Below are 19,897 nucleotides of genomic sequence, written 5' to 3'. Positions count from 1 at the left end.
ATAGGTGGAAAAGAGATATTTTAGAGACCGAAGAAAATGGGGAGCAGGGGAGGAGTGGCTCATCTATGCTGCCAAAAACCTTGCTTGTGCTTCATGGAGAGAAGCTGCTGCCACAGGGTTGATCGCTGCAAAGTAGGAAATATGAAACTAAAAGACAAATGGAGAATAAATGAGGAAAGTTAAATTTATTTGGCACTGGAGCAGGTTGAAATTTTTCATTCAAAACGTTCTTATTGAAACTAAAAACATTAGCAAAAAGTTTCTGTTTTTAAAAAAAATAAAAAATCTGGGGGTTTTGCCCACATGGAACATTTTGAAACTTAACATGTCTTTTTCTCAGTTAAAATATTTCCAGTTTGCATAACTTTTCTTTACATTTCCAGGGAGATTGCCTCTGACCTGATTTGGAAATCAAAACCTTCAGTATATTTAACTTTTTCCCTGGACCAATCCTACTTTTTCCCCAGTGCTTGTTTAATCCCAGATAAATTGTGTTGCCTGTGTTGGCCCATAGTTTAACTAGCCCTTTGCTGGTGGATGGCAGTTTGGGAATCTAAATAGTTTCCAATAACAGTAGATGACTGTAAAGAGCTTTTCATTCCAAAACTACCTCTGCTTCCAGCTACACAGCAACATTGGATAGGATCTAACTTCATAGTCATTAACATAAGAGCCCTGTCTGAGGATATAAACTCCCTCTCCCCAGATCTGCTGCTGCTTCTATACAAGCCACATCAAATACCTCTTATTTGTAGCTTAAAGCCATGGCCTGCAATAAGGGAGGGGGTGGGTGGATGTGTGGAGTTGCTTCACTTCAAAGGGAGCACCTAAAGATATGCCTCTTACAGGCCCACGGTTTGTGATGGGGGCGGGGGGTGGTCTGAGTTGTTAACATAGTTTTGGCCTCTTGCACTGTTTAATTATAGACTTTGTGGTAGCCGGGAGATAGCAAGGACTTAGGATAGTCCTGAGTCACACTTGCTCTCACTCCCTGCTGGCCCCTGACACGCCCCTATGCCAGAGACTTTTGTATGGGGGACTAATGGTAATTTGCTGTTAGTGGTGTTGCACACTCTTGTGGGATATACTGATTTTGCTCTCACTTTTGTGTATTGCAGGAATGATTCTGCTGAACAGAATTACCCCAGTATAAGTGACAGCAGAATCACGCCCTAGAGTTCGTTATAATAGAACTGTTAGTGTTTAGTGACCTTATCCAAAATATTTCACTCATTCAAATTTATGAGAGTCTTGTCTGTGCCTAAAGGATTTACTCTCACAATAAGGTAGCTAGCATGCATACAGTGGGGTTTGCCTTGTATTGTTCTTAATAAATCTGTATGCTATGGTATATTATGAAATAATGGAGGAGAAAAAGAGAGTATATATTTCTGATGTGGAGGGGAAGAAAGATGTGATTTAAGTGTCTGGACTGCTCTAAAAATCCTTTACTTTGTAGCAATCTATCTTAGTTTTTCATGTGGGGCTTAAGTGGTAATTTAAGAGTGCATAAATCCTGTTCTGTCCTTCAGTATTAATGTGAATTTGACCCTTTTGTAGAATAGGATTCTTGTGTGCTTTACTAAGCTGCTAACCTGGAAGGATGGCACAGACTAGCAAAGCCAAGAAAAGCATGATGTGCAACAGTAAGCCTAGCCCAAAAGTTTGCCAGTCTTGACATTGTTCCTTAAACTTCTGTAGGAAATGTGTTTTACTATTCACTGCAATAAGGTAATCCACCATATATTTATCTATTACTCATAAAAAGAATTTGATTATCTAATGCTACCTTGAAATTAATATCACTCTCCTGAGGCATGGAGGTCTTGATGCTCACCACCCTATGTGCCAAGGAGAGTTTCACTATTCCCACTCCATATCACACAGGCAAAAAGCTAAATAAAAGGAATATAATTTCAAAGATGTATGTCCTTTACTGCTGTGTAAACTAGTACTCTTGAGATTCAACCATAATCATGGATTCTTTTCTCCGTGCAATAATAAAAAAATTATGAAAGCAGAAGGGTTTTTTTTTGCTTTAGTTGTGCCATTTCAAGTACGGTATACGCTTTTTTTCAGTACAAGGAAAACAACCAAACTTCATACAGAAATTTGGACACACAACTCTACAAGAAGGAGAAGATTTAATCCTGCATTGCACTATACATGGAATACCCAGACCAAATGTTGTTTGGACTAAAGATGATATCAGACTGGTAGCTGGAAACATCAGTGTATGTCTTAAGTTTTTTAAAGTGTTCCTTGGGGAGGGACCTAGTATATCTTGCTGTGTGCTACTAATTGTTGTCTGCACATATCTTATTGTTTTACAGATTGAGAAATTAGGTGACTCCTATTACCTTTTAAAAAGAAATGTAGTCCTTGCTGATACTGGGAAATATATTTGTGTTGCAAGCAATGAAGTTGGGGAAGCATACTGTTCAGCTTTCATAAGAGTTACAGGTGAATGCCCCTCCTCCAATGCACATTAGTAGAATTAAAGAGAACTTTGTTACCACTCTCACTGACATATGTTTTGTTTCAGAGAAAAATGAAAAACCAGAAATTCCCACTGAAACTGAGACAAAATCAAAACAGGAACAAGGATATTTTTCAGAAAAAATGACTGTCCCTACAACTGAAGTGGGACAAGGTCAGGATGCATATTGTATGAAAGGTCAAAGGCCAATGGCTAACCATCTGTCAGTGAGGTAACTTCAGATTTACTCTGAGTATACTGTGTCTTGTAATATACTGTAGTGGCTGTACTGAGCTTCACTGATGCACAAGACCCTGTTGTCTTACATTACCCAAAAGTGAGTAAATGACTCATAACATGACTATCATCTGCATTTAGATATCTATCAGAAGATACCATAGATCCATATACAATTTATAAAATCTTATAACTAACTATACAGTAGAACATAAGTGTAACTTACATAAATGTAACTTTTATGTAGTATCACTCTAGCCTTATCAGTTCCAGGATATTAGAGAGACAAAGTGGGTGAGGTGATATCTTTTATTTGACTTACTTCTGTTGGTGAGATAAACAAGCTTTCGAGCTACACAGAGCTTTTCTTCAGGTCTGTGTGGCTCAAAAGCTTGTCTCACTTGATCCAGTAAAGTTATTACCTCACATTTACAGAGACAAGGTGATATATTCATAAATGATCTGGAAAAAGGGGTAAACAGTGAGTTGTCAAAGTTTGCAGATGATATAAAATTACCCAAGATAGTTAAGTCCAAAGAAGACTGAAGTGTTACAAAACTGGGTGACTGGGGAACAAAATGCCAGATGAAATTCAGTGTTGATAAATGCAAAGTAATGCACACTGGAATACATAATCTCAACTATTCATACAACATGATGGGGTCTAAATTAACTGTTAGCACTCAAGAAATATCCCAGAGTCATTGTGGATAGTTCTCTGAAAACATTGCTCAATATGCAGCAGCAGTCAAAAAAGTTAAGAGTTATGATCCATTAGGAAATGGGTAGATAATATGACAGAAAAAAACCTAATGCCACTATACAAATCCATTGGTATGCCCACACCTTGAATTCTGCATGCAGTTCTGGTAATTCCATCTCAAAAAAGAGATATTAGAATTGGGAAAGGGACCGAGAAGGGCAACAAAAATTATTACAGGTATGTAACAGCTTCCATATGAGGAGAGCTTAGAAAGACTGGGACATTTCATCTTAGAAAGGAGATGACTGAGGAAGGATATGATAGAGGTCTATAAAATCATGAATTGTGTGGAGAAAGTGAATAAGGAAGTGTTATTTATCCCTTCACATAACACAAGAACTTGGGGTCACCCAATGAAATTAATAGGCAGCAGGTTTAAAACAACAAAAAAACAAAAAAAAAACCCAAATATTTCTTCATACAGTGCACATGTAGCCTGTGGAACTCATTTCCAGGGGATGTTGTGAAGGCCAAAAGTATAAATGGGTTTAAAAAAGAATTAGATAAGTTCATGGAGGGTAGGTCCTTCAACAGCTATTAGCCAGGATGGTCAGGGACACACACAACCCCATGTTCTGGATGTCCTTAAATCTCTGACTGTTAGAAGCTGGGACTGGATGATAGGGAATGGATCACTTGATAAATTGCTCCCTCTGGGTAGGTCTATACTTACCTCCGGGTCCGGCGGTAAGCAATCGATCTTCTGGGATCGATTTATCACATCTTGTCTAGACGTGACAAATCAATCCCAGATCGATCCCGGAAGTGCTCGCCGTCGACGCCGGTACTCCTGCTCGGCGAGAGGAGTACGTGGCATCGATGGGGGAGCCTGCCTGCCGCGTCTGGACCCGTGGTAAGTTCGAACTAAGGTACTTCGACTTCAGCTACGTTATTCATGTAGCTAAAGTTGCGTATCTTAGATCGAAGTGGGGGTTAGTGTGGACCAGGCCTCTGAAGCATCTGGCACTGGCCTCTGTTGGAAGACAGGATACTGGACTAGAACACCTATTGGTCTCACCCAGCATGGCTATTCTTATGTTGTGTATAACATCCTCTTAGACTGAATTGCTCAAAGGCACTTTTTAATAAAGAGTGTTTTAAAAATTCAACAAAGCTTCTATTACATGCTGGTATAGCTGAAGCAAGGTATCAACACTATTGCTGCAAAAGGATGCACTACTAACTGGTGCCAAGCAGGCATAGGATTTTGTGAGTGAAATGGCCACAGGCTTGACACTTTGTTATATACATTTTATATTGCTCATTCTACAAGTGTCTCCCAAGGAAATTCTTGCATTCATGAACTGGGCATGTTACGTGAATAGTACATCCTCCACTCCCATTTGAAGAGAAAGAAGGCACTATCTATATATGATCTCTTTACTCAACAGCTGGAAAATAATTCAGTGGTGTGTCCTGCAAAAAGTCCCAAGTTAACTTAGCAGAAGCACAAGGGTTTTTTAAGCATATCAGAGGATGCCCACATGTGAGGTCTCGTTTACCATCCTGGTACCTTATTCAGCTTCTTTAAGTCCTATGCCTATACATTTAGTTACCAAGATTTCACCAGAATGAAAATGTGAAATGAAGGCGGGAGAGAGGAGTGATAGAATTCTCCAGAGTCATCAATGATGTCACCAGATTCCCAGGAGACAATGGTGGCATTAGTACTTACTGTGACACTAAAATGGATAAAAATAATTTCCTACTTAAAAGCCTATGTCTTATCCCAGAAAGGTTAGTATTTTATCAAAATATTAGATCCATAAGTGATGACTATTACCTGCATATGTTGAAATCTTTCCTAATCATATCTGGCTGACACACAAGATCAGTTTAGTGCTATCCTGAAAAATAATGTGTTCACAGTAACTGCTGCTAGGAGTATGAACGTGTTCAAGTTACAGGGTTCGGAATGTGGGCTTTAAGAAATGCTTAGCAAATTCATCCCAAAAGTTCTGTTAAAAAAGGTTGAAAGCTCTCACAAAAGACTTCATGCCACATTATGGTGATCCAATGCATTTTCACTGGCTGTATAGCATTCACTGCTGCAGTTGGGAGTCAGACAATACTTTTGGATATGTGCACTATCCCCAGTGAAGTCAATGCAATGTGTGTGTGTTGTGTTTCTGAAGGCAGAATTAAGCCAAAGTTGATAGTGGCTACAGCAGTAAATTTGCTCCATTGACCCTCTTTTTACAATCCTCAAAAAAGCAAAAGTGACATAATTATAACCATTAAAACAGATCAGTAACTGAAATGACACTTGGATCTTCAAGTTAAGGTACAGAGGTTTCCAAGGCACAGGAGCTACTTGACGGCTCACATCAAGGAGAATTTGGCAGGTATTTTACAGTATTTTGAATGCTGCATAAAACAAATGGAATATTCTCATAATAAGAGAGTGGGCCTAGAAGCTGGTTGAGGCGGGGGAGAATAGGCTGCTGAAGGTTGACTACACTAATTAGAAGGCAGAATTCATGCTAATGAATATTATGATTTCAAGATGATGTATCTAACAAGGAGAGCTGAGAGAAACTTGGAATTTCCATCCAGTGGGAAACTTTGGTATTTTGATGTTTGTTTTCAGCCCAAATTAGAATGAAAAGTCAAAATATCAAAACTTTAATGGAACATGTTCTTTAAAAAATGACATTAAAATCTTTTTTGAAATTTATCAAAATGAAATATTTTGGAGGGCTGTGGGACTCTCTTAATGCAACATTGGGGTTCAGTCTCAGGCGAGACCATGATGCATTATGAGAGATGTCACTTGGCTGTGGAATCAAGCCCATAGGGGAAAATAAAAATATGAAGCACAGTGGAAGCCAAAGTGGACACTGATTATTGATGAAATGATGCAAAACAAAACAAAACATTTTGGCTCAGTTCAACAAACCAAAATTATTTGATTTGGATCAACTTGACCTGAAATTAAATATTTTGTTTTGATTTTATTTCCTGGTGCCAAAAAGTTTTTATTAAATTTTCCAAAATAAAAATTTAAGTGTGGAAAATCTTTATTTTTTCCTCAAACCACATTTTCTGTCAAAACCAAAAACAATGGAAAATTCCTGAACAGTTCTTCTAATGAAGCACATTACAACTCTGTGAAAGGTAGATTTTTTGGCCATCTTTTTGTCTTAAAATGCCCTGAGAAACTAAAGTGAGAGGTTAAGGAATTTAGGATTATTTCCGTTTAGGATTATTCAATAGAAAAACATCTCCATGAATCGGGCTAGCAAGAAGCAAATGACTGTTCCTGTTTCCTGTGAAAGTGGTTGAGTGTCTGTAGGACAGTCAACATGCTACTAACTAGCCTTCAACACTCTACCTAAGATCTAACCTTTATATTGGTCAGATCATTGTGTATTTACTGCCAGAATTTTCATTATTATTGTGGTATTCTTGCTCCTTCATTTGGACTGATGATCTCTCTTGAAGGAATAAATATCTGAGTTTTCTCTGTAATCTTCACATCCTCTAAAAGTTCTGCTGTGCTATGTTGATGAGAGTGCAAGAATGCTGGTTCTTCAATCTCTTCCCATCTCCTGTGAGATATGTGTTGATCTGAATCAAAGCTCATAACACAGGAAAGAGAACTAGAACATATGGCATGGGCAGCATATTGGTTGCAAAAACTGCTCTTCTATTTCTTCAAAAATCCTTTCTCCCCTGGTCCTCCTATTCACAGCCAGCTGAGTAGGCAAAGGTCCATGCTTTGTGCATCATGGTGAAATGTCATCTGTTCCAAAGAAAAAACAAAAACCTGAAGACTTTTGTTTTATTGTTGTGACTCCTCTGCTTGTACATAACACTGCTACTTCTTGCTCTTCACCAGTAATATAATAAGTTTTAGTCCAGTGATCTAATCTGTTAGGGATGGGATTACTCCATACTTCTGTCCATGATCTTGGATATTTTAGGAGCAGTTTTGTCAACCACCACAGAATGGTGAATGAAGAGTGCTGATTAAAATGTAGCTGATATTAATTTAAATGTGTTTGCTTGCACAGGTTAAAACATGAACAGTGGCTGCAGAGTGCCTATTTTTCACATGTGGAGTCGCAAGAGGTTAACATCAGTTTGAAGCATGATCCCATAATTCTCTTGGCTAGTCCAGAGGATATTATAGGGGAAATCTAATTAAGAAGATTGGTTGAACTTCAGGATGCCCAATTTATGAGTGGACTAATTGCTTGCTGTGAATCTTCATGGAACTTTGACATTGTGGGGGTGGGGGGGAGAAGGGACTCTCTGAGTACTGCTTAATTAATACCTGTTAAGAACATGCTAGTAATTAGAATTTGTAATTTGTTTCTCTATATTTCATTAATAAAGTCACATGCATAGCAGAATTTACTTGACGTAAATGTTGTGGTTTCGACTTCACTTGTTTTATCCTGGCTTATAAGACAAATTAGAAAACACACCTTCTTTTGAGGTGTGTTTATATGTGATATTAGTAAATTCCCCTCTACTTTTTTAAGTACCTTTTCATAGGCCTTTGAAGACCACAGTCATCCTTGTTGGTAGGTCAGTTTTCTTGTACCCATTCTGTCAGCAAGACTGAGAACAAATATCAAGTGTGGTACACAAGTAACTGAATGAGAGAAGAGCAGGTTTCCCCCTTTTTCCTCTTAAGTAGCTAATGGAGGACTTCAGTTCTTCAATTTTCATTTACACAGGCAAGAGTTAATGGATTCTATAATCAGGGAATGATAGAAATAAATGTTTGTCTCTTATGGCTGGCTAATCCTATGTATTTAAAACCTGGGGTGGGGAGTTGATCACTTCCCAAGATCTCTGGCAATGCTCCTAGGGAGGCTGTGCATGGACAAGCAATCATTTCTGGCAACTGGAAGGGTGGGCCTAGTCAGGATTGCTACTAAAATGGTCTCTGGGCAGATGAAACTTTTTAAGGCAGCTTAATAGGAACTTTATTCATATATGCATGTTGTTTGCAAGACTTGCATTATAGTGCCTGGTGATAGACAGGCCAACTGTCACTTTCACTTATATTGGAAAACTGGGTTTCCTCCTTTGGGTTGCAGACGCTCCTACAGTTGTCCTTAAAGAGTTCCACGACTACCACCAGATCAGCAGCAGACATTCTGGAAGCCACTTCAAACCTGCAGCGGAAGTATTGGAGGAAGAGGAGCAGTAAAAGCCATAGTTTGGTTGGCAATTTGAGAAGCAGTTGAACCAGCAGGACTTTCAGACTCTAAAATAGCTGTCCCTCAATGGTCATTCTGATCCAAATTTTCAAAGCCCCATGCAGCAGACAATTTGTGCAACACAGCCTCCTATTCCTAAACTACTGTGTGTTCTTTGGCCAACATAGCTGGTGCCTTGTGCATTTTGTAAAGCACATCTGTGGTGCAAAGGTTTGGAAAATTCATACTTTAAGTGAATGTCCTGTGCTCCCAGGTGAGTACTAGGCTTATGCATCACTTAAATCCCACTGTAGTCCTGTTTTGGAAGCTTAAGACTTTGCTCTGGCCCTCTACACATGGGGGTGAACTTCACCCTTGCAGAATAGGGACCCAAATAACACATTAGCAGCTGTCTCTCAATCTAAAACCATGAACATAAAAATCAACAAAGACAAAACCTATATGCTGTGAGTCCCCTATAATCATCTTCAGTCAATAAATACTTTACTTGTATATCTTATTCACACAGGTATTGACATTGGGTTAAAGGCCAGTGTTAAATATTTCATTTTTGAATAGCCTTTAAACCCAGAGAATTGGAGTATGGGCTATTTAATTACGTCTCACACATAGACTGTAAAATTAAAATTGATAAACACTTTAGTTCTGTAATGTCTCTTATCAGCTGGACTGTTTATAGAAGTGGTGTTAGAAATTGCAGGATAAATAAATCTCTGAAAAAGTGATTCTGTGAACATGAAATTGTGGCATTTTATGTCTATTGTCCCTGATTCCATAGCCAATTTGCTCATTGAAAAAACAGAGGGTTTTGGGTTTTTTTAACTCCGAGACCTGCAGACACAGCTTGGGATTTGAAAGTCAAGCTCTGTTTTTGCTTTTGGTTTATTTTATTTTTTTCCATTTTTTGTTCCCCCTCCTAATCCTTATCTGGCTTACACCTCATGACTGTTGATTAAGTTCCAGCTGTGGATTTTTTATTAACCATGTGATAGGTAATGTATGAAACAGAATCCAACATACTCTCCCATAGTTTTGTGATACTGCTATGATTTGTCTTTGTCAGCAAGGCAAATAGATATGACTGTGAATGCATACAGGGAACAGATCTGTTAAGGTGTCTTTTGTTTACATAATCACTTTTCTGACCATAAGCACACCTAAATCACTCATAGAATCCTAGAAATTAAAAATGGAAAAGACTTAATACATTATGGAGACTATCTCCCTGCTATTTTATGACACACACATACACATACACACACACACACACACACACCCAGCACAACAACTAAGACTGTGTTGAGGAGAGATAGGGAGGTTCATTCCTAGTTGGTATCTTCTTCATTCAAAGCCTCAGTTCTTGTTTATCTTATCCCATCATCTCAGATAGCACCAGCACTTGACAGCAGCATCAACTTTTCAGCCCTAAATGTAGGCATTCTCCTACAGACCCTATCACTGAATAGCTGACCTCTAGGAAGTGCTATGAGGGGAGAAGGTCAGTGTAGTCTGTGTATGCTCTCCATGTTCCTGTCATCATCTTTGTCATATTTCCAGGCTCCATTAAGGGCCCTGAGGTTGGTTAGTGTGGAACTTGGATTTCTCACATGGTTGTGTAATGTAGTGCAAGCATCCCAAGCCATCAGTCTGGCCAAAGATACTTGCTGTTTCATTAGAGGTCTTATGTGGATACAGATGTCATTGCAAATGTTTTCTGTTGCTTATAAAATTTTTGTCTTTCAGACTGAAACTTGGCATGTTTGTTTTCAGTCCAGGAGAAAATATTTTTGAAAAGTTTGGGGAGGGGGGAGGAGCAGTTCAGCCATTTTCAAGGCTGAAGCTGGGGAATTACAAAAATGTTTTGGTTTGAAGAACTCTAGTGATCAGTGGTAGAGGTTAGAAAACTGGCAACTCAACAGGGATTTATTCTCTAGGTCATGTGGGTGAAAACTGATTTTTGGCTTGTCAGTTTTATAAGGGTTTAGAAAAACACTTTGTACATGTGGTTTGATTTGTTTAATGTGATTCAGTAACTGCTTGCTTGTCAAGGTTCTGTTGGCTCTGCAAGTGGTGTGGCAAGTTCATACGCAACCTACTCTTTCACATTGAGAGAAGGTGTATAAAGAAAACAAAGGCACGTAGGGGAGGAGGTGGGGCTCTACCTCTCTCCATACACTTAGGCTTGACCTACACTGAAAAGTTATATTGGGATAGCTACATCTGTCAGAGGTATGAAAAAAACATACCCCTGACTGACATAGCTATGTCAACAAAAACCCCAGTGTAGATCCATCTTGCATTGATGTAACTAATGTGATTCAAGGAGGTGGTGGTCCTACACCAACAGAAAAGCTCCTCTGTTGGGTGTAGGCTGTGTCCATGCTCCATGGCTCTGCTGGCATAGATATGCCAGTATAGTCTCCATATTGTAGACAAAGCCTTGGTGAATGAATGTGTAGAGGGAAGGGAAGGGGAGAAGGAAAGAACACAGGGCTCCTGTCCTATTGACTGCATATATTTTGCAGTACAGTGCACTCTACTGCTGTTAAGCAAATAGCTGCATATTATTGATTTTTATTTTTTTTTAATAAACTAGGGAAACCATTTAAAAAGTACATTAAGTACATTAAGAGCCTGTTAAAGATGTATGGTGAAGCATTCAAAAGTCAGGAAACAGTGAAGTTATAGTTTCACGCTCTTATGACTAAAGGTTTGATCCTGTAACACTTCCACATGCAGGCCCATTGAAGTAATTGTTTCCCTTATGCACCTTCACTCATTGTAGTCAAAAGGACTACTTGCATGAGTGAAATTACTCACATACCAAAGTATTTGTAGTATCAGGCCCATAGTATTTTATTACACTAAAGATCACATTCTATTTCTGACATACTGTATATTTTGAGAAATAGTATGTGCATTGTAGTACCCATTTCTCCAAGGGCTAATGTGTCTCTAAGGGTTTTGTGGGAGGGGAAACTTGTATATATGATATAATATATTATGAGCCAATGTAGCTTAGTGGACAAGGCACTGGGACTTGGGAAATGTGGATTCAAGTCCCAGCTTTGTCACTGGCCTGCTGGGTGACCTTGGACAAGTCACTTCCCTACCTGTGCTTCAGTTTCCTCATCTGGAAAATGGGGATGAAGATACTGACCTTTTGTAAAGCTCTTTGTGATCTAAAGAGCCAAAGCACTAGATAAGAGCTATCATTATCTAAGAAATTGCATGTGACCGTGTTTTGTTTTCTTTTCTTTTTTTTTAAAGGGGTGGTGGGCAGATCTTCAGCAAGTGTAAATTGTCATAAACTCTAAGGACAATGGAGCTAAGCCAATTTGTACTAGCTGAGGATCTGCCCCAACACCCTTACCCTGCAATGAGCTTCGTGCAGGTGGAATCCTGTGCCTGTTACAAACCACAATATATATATATATATGCAAAAAAAGTTGGAGTTGGTGAATGCAGCTTTAAACATGTAATGATGTTTTGCACTTACAGAACATTTTCCATTTTTGCTTCATGTTTGGATACAAAACCATAGTTTTCTGTGATACTTCCTGACTTGGTTTAAAGGAATGTTGTCACTTGTGGGATTTTCATCCCCCTTTCCCAGCAAAAATAGTAACATTTGACCTCCTCACCAAAATACACATATTGAAAAGGCAAAATGTCAGCTTTTTTGAGATTTTAAAAATGATTAATTTTACCCTATGATTTGCATGCTACACTCTTCATTTTACTTATGTCTCCATAACACCAGTGACTTTTACTTTAAAAAAAAAAAGAGAGCATATTGACTTCAAGTTTCTATCACAGACATGATTTTTCACCAGTTTTACCACTTGCACAACTTTGGAGAAAATTTTACTGCCTCCTAATGTGGTTGTTGTAGAGTGAATTCCTTTCACTATGAAAATTCGGCACTCATTTATACCCCTCATAATCCCATAGGTTTCTTTTGGATACCATACATGCTTTAGTGGAGGCCAAATGGGTCTCCCTTCATGTAAATCCTAGCTGCAGTCAAGGCCTGCCTCATGCTATGACAGTAAATCAATGCGGATAGACTAGCTTTTCTCTCAGACTAACCCCATCCAGACCATATACTAATGAACGGGGTATGATACCACTCTTCCAACACTGTCAGGTGGACATTGCATCAATATGGGAGATTACAATAATTGCTGCTGCTCCTTTCCCCTTACTTTTGTGCAGAAAAAATGCATTTACAGATGACCTTTTTAACCAGAAAGGTAAATTAAAGGCTAGATCAATCCCTTCTATGGAAACCACCCCAGGAATGGGTGAGAGGGTGTAAAACTCTGAGATTCCCCTCACAGAGTTTTCCTCAGGTCAGCCTATGAAGGGGAAGTGACGTACCCTCCCCCGCTCCTTTCAAAACAGCACATTGCAGCGTGCTCCATCCATGGAGAGACATTTTGCCTCAGAAGCTTCCTTTCCTTTCCTTCAGCGCCCTGGCAATGTGACCGTGCACTCCCAGTTATGGGACTGCCATGGGAGGAGGAGGGGTTCTTGAGCATAAAGTGGGCTGGCATAGAAAAACTTCAGTTTGTATTTGCTCTCCTAAGTATTCCCTGTGAGGTTCATGGTGGAGCTTTGTTTACCTTCTCTTTCTGCACCCCTTCCCTCCCCCACATCAGCCTCTCTTCCTCACATTTGAGTTTCTGTATCTGCTGAGATTCTTCTGCATAGTCTAAGGAGGTGGGGACGGTACCACAGAAGAGGTTCCCGCCTGTCCCCTTTCCCCAGCCCTTTTGCAAGGGCATCTGTACACAGATGACCTCTTTTCACTGTGTACCTGGGGGAATAAGCCAGCTCTACACCCCCTGTCTAACAAAGTACTTAAGCAGACATAACTTTAAGACTGATAAGTCTCAGGGAGCCAGTTAAGCACATGCTTAAGTGGTTTTCTGGATAGGGGCTTAGTTAGGCACCATATTGTCAGAAAGGAAAATGAAGGTTGCATAAGGAGGTATTAACACCCTGATAGACAGGTGCACACAGGTATCTTAGAACAGTGGCTGGGGCTAGGAGGATAAACTGTCCCAGTTGCAGAAGAGAGCACAAAGGCCCCTTCTGCCTCTGACTTCTGCTTTTGAGGTAAACGCAGCTGGTGATACAGCTAGCCCCACAGCCTGATAAAGCTGGGCCCGGCTCAGCCAAAGACCTCTCAGCAAGCAATATGGGAAAGGCATAGCTCATTGGTGCAAGGGCTGCATGAGTCCTACACCGGCCCCTAATAAGGGCGGTCAGGAGGGAGGGCTAAAGACTGGGTTTAAAACCATTGCAAAAGTTGCTGCTGTGTATGCGCCTTCTTGACATTGATGTTTCTGCATTTCAGACATTACTTTTGACAAGTCCTACTGAAAGAAATATCTAGTTAGCAGTAAAAAGATTTTTAACAGTAACAAAAAAGTCATATCTACCTGATATCAAACCAGGGCCGGCTCCAGGGTTTTGGCCACCCCAAGCAGCCCCCCCCCAAAAAAAAAAAAAAAAAAGCCGCGATCGCGATCTGCGGCGGCAATTCGGCAGGAGGTCCTTCGCTCTGAGCCGGAGTGAGGGACCGTCCGCCGAATTGCCGCCGAATAGCTGGACGTGCCACCCCTCTCCGGAGTGGCCGCCCCAACCACCTGCTTGACAAGCTGGTGCCTGGAGCCGGCCCTGTATCAAACACAAACTTTCAACTCATAATTAAAAATATACATATATATATATTACCAATATAAGGCTCATGCAAGAGATCAGCTTACTTATGTGACCTGATGATTGACAGATGCATTTGGTAGCTACTTAGTCATTGTAGGGGAAGAGACTGTAAGGTTGGATCTGACTGACAGGACCACTATTGATTTGGCTGTGTTCTGTGCTATTTAATAAAAATCCTTCCTCATCATTTTTTCTTAAGTTTGTGATGCAACTAATTAGCAATTGCAAATAAAATGATTGGACTTTAAACTAGAATAAACGCTAAATATACTGGTTCATTTCCTCAGTGAATCCCTTTTGTGCTGCCAAAATTAGCACTGTCAATCAGACCAACAGGTGGTGTATGATTGCATCTCCCATGATGCTTTTTTTTAGAAAACCAATCAGAAGTGGCACTGACATGATGATGCAGAGCTGTCAGCAGATCAGGGTATATAAAGTAAAACAACTATGTGAGCACTTTTGAGCAGTCGTGCATTCCCAGCCTCGCCTCGGGTGTAGGGATTGCAAAGAAAAGCAAAACTACACTGTCAAGACTGTGTAGTTTTGTTTTTAATGATTAGAGGCTCAACGATTCTCATATTGGGATTGTCTAAAAACTTACTCTGGATAAGGACGTCGTTTACGAAACTTTCGCTGGGCTTAGCCCACTCCTTTTAGGCACTCTTGAGGAATCAGGTTAGTGGCTTTTTTTTTTTTTTATAGTATAACTACATTTCTTTGTCAGTCATTTAATCATTTTGATAGAACACATCAATATAAATGTATATTTATGGGCATATGGTGTATGTGTATGTAATAAGAATATAGTCTATAAACATTGAACATTAAAGTACTTTATCAAGAATGATGTCTTATGTTTCTGAATGTGAGTTTTGATAAAATTCAATTAATAGTTCTTTAAGTACATTTGATATTAAAGAACATTTTAAATTAGGATTTGAAATGTATAGGGAAATGTCTGGTTAACTTACAAACTTTTTTATGTATGCTGGGAGTGTTCAAGGTTATATTACTCACAGATAAACCGAGAAGCTCCAAGAATAGCTCTGATAAAATGCATATGGTATCAGCTAAGCACTGATGACTTTTTAAGGGAATCAACTGCGAAGGTATCAATTACACAGCAGCTCTGGAACACTTGTCTGCTGTCAGTCATAGCTGGGGAAGTTATTTTTGGAGCCTGATATTTCAGATGCATACCTTTTAATCATAATTATAAAAAAGCCTTATAAGCTCAAAATCTTTATAATTGAAATTTGCCTATCCAATGAGAGATTTAAACTTTCAATGAATTCATCATCAATTATACTTAATTAAATAATTCCCAACATATTCTCGAGTTTGGAAATAATCTGTATCATTTTTATACTGTTTATTTAAAATACTAAATTATTTCTCTCTCAAATGACTGTCAAATCATTAATCCACAATTGAAGTAGATATAAGAAGAATAAGTATATGTGAAAGTAATTTGTACAGTCTTGCTCTTGAATATTTTTGGAAATTGATGTCATCTGGAGATTAAATGTCGGTTATACCTAATTTGTTTAAACTATTTCACAAATTGAAAAACTTCGGAAACAAAAAAAAACACCCCATACACCAAGTTACAAAAAGTATCAGTACAACCCATGAAGACAATACACATAGTGCCTTTTATGTGAAGTTTCACACAACCCAATAGATCATCAGATGCTGCCCCTTTTATTCACCTTGAATAGTACATTACTGCATAGTAGTCACACTGTTTGGGATTTTCAAAGGAGCCTACAGGAGTTAGGTGCCCTTATCTCATTGAAAGTGAATGGGAGTCAGGCTCCTAACAAGTCTGGGCTCCTTTGAAGAGCCAGGACTGATTTCAATGGGTCTGCTCTCAGTGAAGGTATTTTTCAACCCAGTTAAGGATGGCAGGAGCTGTCCCATACTTAGAGAGATTTAAATAAAGGTTTATTGTTCCTATATCTATAATTATGTCTGGTACTGTGGCAATGTCAGACACAGAATCAAATGTAAATGCACAACTCACAGTATATAGGAATGTATCACTGCAAAATTCAGACACCTAAAAAAAGATTATCAAGATATCTCTTATCTGGTAAATCATGATGATAACATTATATTCACATAGTGTTTTTTAATGAAAGAAATTATAACTTCAGTTTAAAACAGTGTGACCTTATTTTAAGGAGATGGGTATGTAAGCATTAGAAATATTCAAACTTAATTCATTTCAATTCAACATACAATTAAAATAAGCCCTTTTAAAATAAAGTACAAAATATCACTAGTATGTACAAAAAATTATTATGCATAGGAAGAGAGGACACACTATTTTTCCTTCAGATTTCACACCTGCTTGCAGTTGTTCAAGTCATCCGTGTCAGTGGCTACCTTATACCCTAGCTCATGTTTCAAAGGTAGCTGTTTCTCAGTATTCCATATTGCACTGAGCTACTTTCTGAGAACGAGTTGAATTTTGTCTGCATCTTTAAAGCCTATTGACTTACGTCCCATTCAGCCCCCTTGACTCTATGATTTTGGTGGAGTCGTATGAGTTATAAACACTGAATTTGGGTTTGTGTGCCCACTCAAAATGGTAGGAAAGTCTGTTCTTCTGCATAAGATTAAATTATTCACTGCTTACAGTATACTTTAAAAAAGGGAAGCCTCCCAGCCATCCTTTAATTATTAAAGGCCAAATAGATTGCAGACATCCACATTTCTTTTAAGATGCTATTTAAGGCTTAATTCTGTTCCCAGTGAATCTAATGATGTTTTGCACTTACAGAACACTTTCAATTCATCCCAGAACACTTTGGACCTATATGAATAAGGATTATTTTCCCTTTATGACAGATGGGGTGATTGAGGCGCAGAGGCTAAGTGACCTACACAAGGTCATACAATGAGTCATGGGCAGAATCAACAGTAGGACCCAGTCTCCTGGTGCCATGCTTAATCCACTAGACCACAGCTCGCTCCAATGAAGTCAATAGGAGTTGTATTATTGTCTTCAGTGGGAGCAGGAGCAGACCCTACAAGTGACATTATTATAGTCCAAAAATTCCAATATTAAAGCATAGCCAGGCCAATATGGTTTAAGGCTGAGAAGGATAAATCATTCCATGCCATGTACAAATAAAAGGTGCCTGTACAGTAAGAAAGGAGAGGAAATGTGTACAGTAAGAACTTTAAAGAGCTTGGCATTTGACATCTAATTATGTTTTCCTCTTTCTTTCAGAGTGCCTATAAAGATGACGACAAAAGCACCAACGTTTACGCAGCCGTTACAAAGTGTTGTGGCACTGGAGGGTAGTGCCGCAACCTTTGAGGCTCATGTTAGTGGTAAGACTTAGTCCTTTCTGATTACCTTCATTTCTTGGTCCTGAATTATTTATGTTGTGGAAATGTAAGGCAAACATACAATTGCCAGTGCTTTAGATAGTCATGTAATGTGATGGAGTAAAGATTGTCAGTACATGAATATATCCAAATCTGACAGTCCTGAAAAAGGTCAAGTAATATAATGTCATTTCTTCAATGGATTAGCCTACTTCAGAGAGTGCTATCAGAGACCAGCAGACATACTGTTCAGAATTATGATGGATCAAAGGAAAGGCCCAATTCTGCTACCACTGAAGTCTGTGGCCAAATTCTCATTGACTTCAATAGGAGCAGACTTGGGCCCCAGTTAACAAAGCAAAGGAAGAAATAGGGATAAAAGTGAAAAGTGTGCTAGTGAGAGATCTAGGGATGTATGCACAGAGTCTATGTGGACATGGCAGAGTGAGAGGCCAAGTAGCAGAAGGTTCACTGCTAATCCAAAGCAAAAGGGGACGATTTTTTGGGTGCTGGGCACACTGGCTCATTTTCTGTTGACTTATTTCCCATTCAGCCCTCTTTTGACTCTATGATTTTGGTGGAGTCGTATGGGTATAAGCACAGAATTTGGGCTTGTGTGTCCACTCAAAATGGTAGGAAAGTCTGTTTAGAGGTAGTATAAGATTGTCCAAACATAACTAAGATCATGGGGCAACTTAAAGAAGCACCTTCATTTTTAAATTAAGTGCCATTTTATCAAATCTTATTCACTATTTTTATCATATGTTGAGTCAGCATGAACACAGAGAATGTACAAAGCCCCACTCAAACCCTATTAGTCAATCAAAATAAGTGCCAGAGCAGCCAATGCCTTGTTCCAGGAGTGGCTTTGACACATGCTCAGTACTAAGGAGAAGTGACACAGAATGGGATGGTTAAGGAAGTGCAATAGGGTGTTGGTATTAGCACTGTGACTACCACATACTATAAAACAAAGCATCCATGATCTGCAGTTGTACAATTACCCCCTGGCAGATATGTTGTCTGTCCAGCACCATAGCCACCTTTGACATTTGCTGTGGCTGATAATCATTGCCCTATGGGTGTCTAAGATGTACTTACTCCAAAGTGTGGCTGCCAATCATGCTTTTGCACCCAGACCTATACCAACATTTTGGGTCCCTTGATTAACATAGGATCATATGGGACATTTGAATACCACCATATGCCCATTTACATCTGTGGATTATTTTGTACCCACTTTTCAGGGTTTGATCCACTACTCCAGTGTTAGCCATCCCAGCCTTCTGTAACAGGGCAGAATTTTTGTTTGATGTAGGTTTCATATAAAGTTGAATAGATATGCTGAGGAAAATCACCCTTGTAATAAATCCATTAACCATAAAAGTAAAATAGATAAATGTACCATTAAAACCAGTTATGATGCTCAAGTTCTTGATGAATGAATGATTTCAGCTATTTTCTTTTCATTTATAATATCCTGTAATATTTGTGAGTGAAACTTAAGTTAATACTGATAAGGGACACATCGGTTTTATAACTGCATGTACCATTCTTTTATTTTAGGCCCAAACCTTATGTGAACCAATCTTTTCTTAGCTCTTATTCATGTTGTGGGATACTGGAACATCCCTTCCTCCCCAAAGCCACTCATCAGGTCTGACAGTTCTGGCAGTGATTCAGTATTTCATTTTTCTAATGTACAAAAAATTGTGAACGTTTTATTTCCTGGAATCTGACCTTCTAAATCACAGACAGTGTAACTTTATTTCTGTCACCTGGATAGTGGTCTCTTTTATCAATCATTGTGAATATTAAATTCAATCCTTGTCTTTACCTTTGAATAAAGCCATTTTATATACAAGTCAAATATTATGTATAATTCTAGATTGAATAGGAAGAGCACAATTAATCTGAGAGCACTAAAAGTGTGCTTAATAAACACTGCAGGATGCAGCCTATAACATTAGAGTAAATAAACTAAATTATACATGTGAACCATACTGTGACTTGCTTATGTGTGTGTCTGTTTCCACAGTATTGTTTGGATTTTGCATTCATTAATAAAGAGTTAACTTGGACTCCTGTTAGTTTATTTGGGTTATTCCCTTCCAAATACTGAGCAATGACAAGCCTGCATTTACAAGCTTCACTCTTGGTATG

General features: G+C 38.9%; 2 protein-coding genes across 15 annotated transcripts in view; both read left to right on the top strand.

Annotated features, from left to right (window-relative positions):
• CCDC141 (coiled-coil domain containing 141) overlaps positions 1-7,815 on the top strand; it is a 147,789-nt gene extending 139,974 nt beyond the window's left edge. For 4 of the 13 annotated variants that reach the window (XM_065560825.1, XM_065560829.1, XM_065560828.1 and 1 more), the window contains 4 exons: positions 2,080-2,234; positions 2,334-2,463; positions 2,546-2,711; positions 7,496-7,815. In XM_065560825.1, coding sequence (XP_065416897.1) covers positions 2,080-2,234; positions 2,334-2,463; positions 2,546-2,711; positions 7,496-7,625 — 581 coding nt within the window. In that variant the 3' untranslated portion in view covers positions 7,626-7,815. Of the gene's footprint in view, positions 1-2,079; positions 2,235-2,333; positions 2,464-2,545; positions 2,712-5,725; positions 5,825-7,495 lie in introns of those variants that run through there. The other 9 variants (XM_065560827.1, XM_065560826.1, XM_065560834.1 and 6 more) reach the window with 6 other exon arrangements.
• Positions 7,816-14,786: 6,971 nt separating this feature from the next.
• Positions 14,787-19,897, top strand: part of TTN (titin) — a 307,719-nt gene continuing 302,608 nt past the window's right edge. For both annotated transcript variants that reach the window (XM_065560805.1, XM_065560804.1), the window contains exons 1-2: positions 14,787-15,067; positions 17,634-17,737. In XM_065560805.1, coding sequence (XP_065416877.1) covers positions 17,647-17,737 — 91 coding nt within the window. In that variant the 5' untranslated portion in view covers positions 14,787-15,067; positions 17,634-17,646. The remainder of the gene's footprint in view (positions 15,068-17,633; positions 17,738-19,897) is intronic.

The sequence above is a fragment of the Chrysemys picta genome, chromosome 11, assembly GCF_011386835.1.
Source record: "Chrysemys picta bellii isolate R12L10 chromosome 11, ASM1138683v2, whole genome shotgun sequence".
NCBI classification, from domain to species: Eukaryota; Metazoa; Chordata; order Testudines; family Emydidae; genus Chrysemys; species Chrysemys picta.
This window is presented reverse-complemented; position numbering and strand designations above follow the sequence as displayed.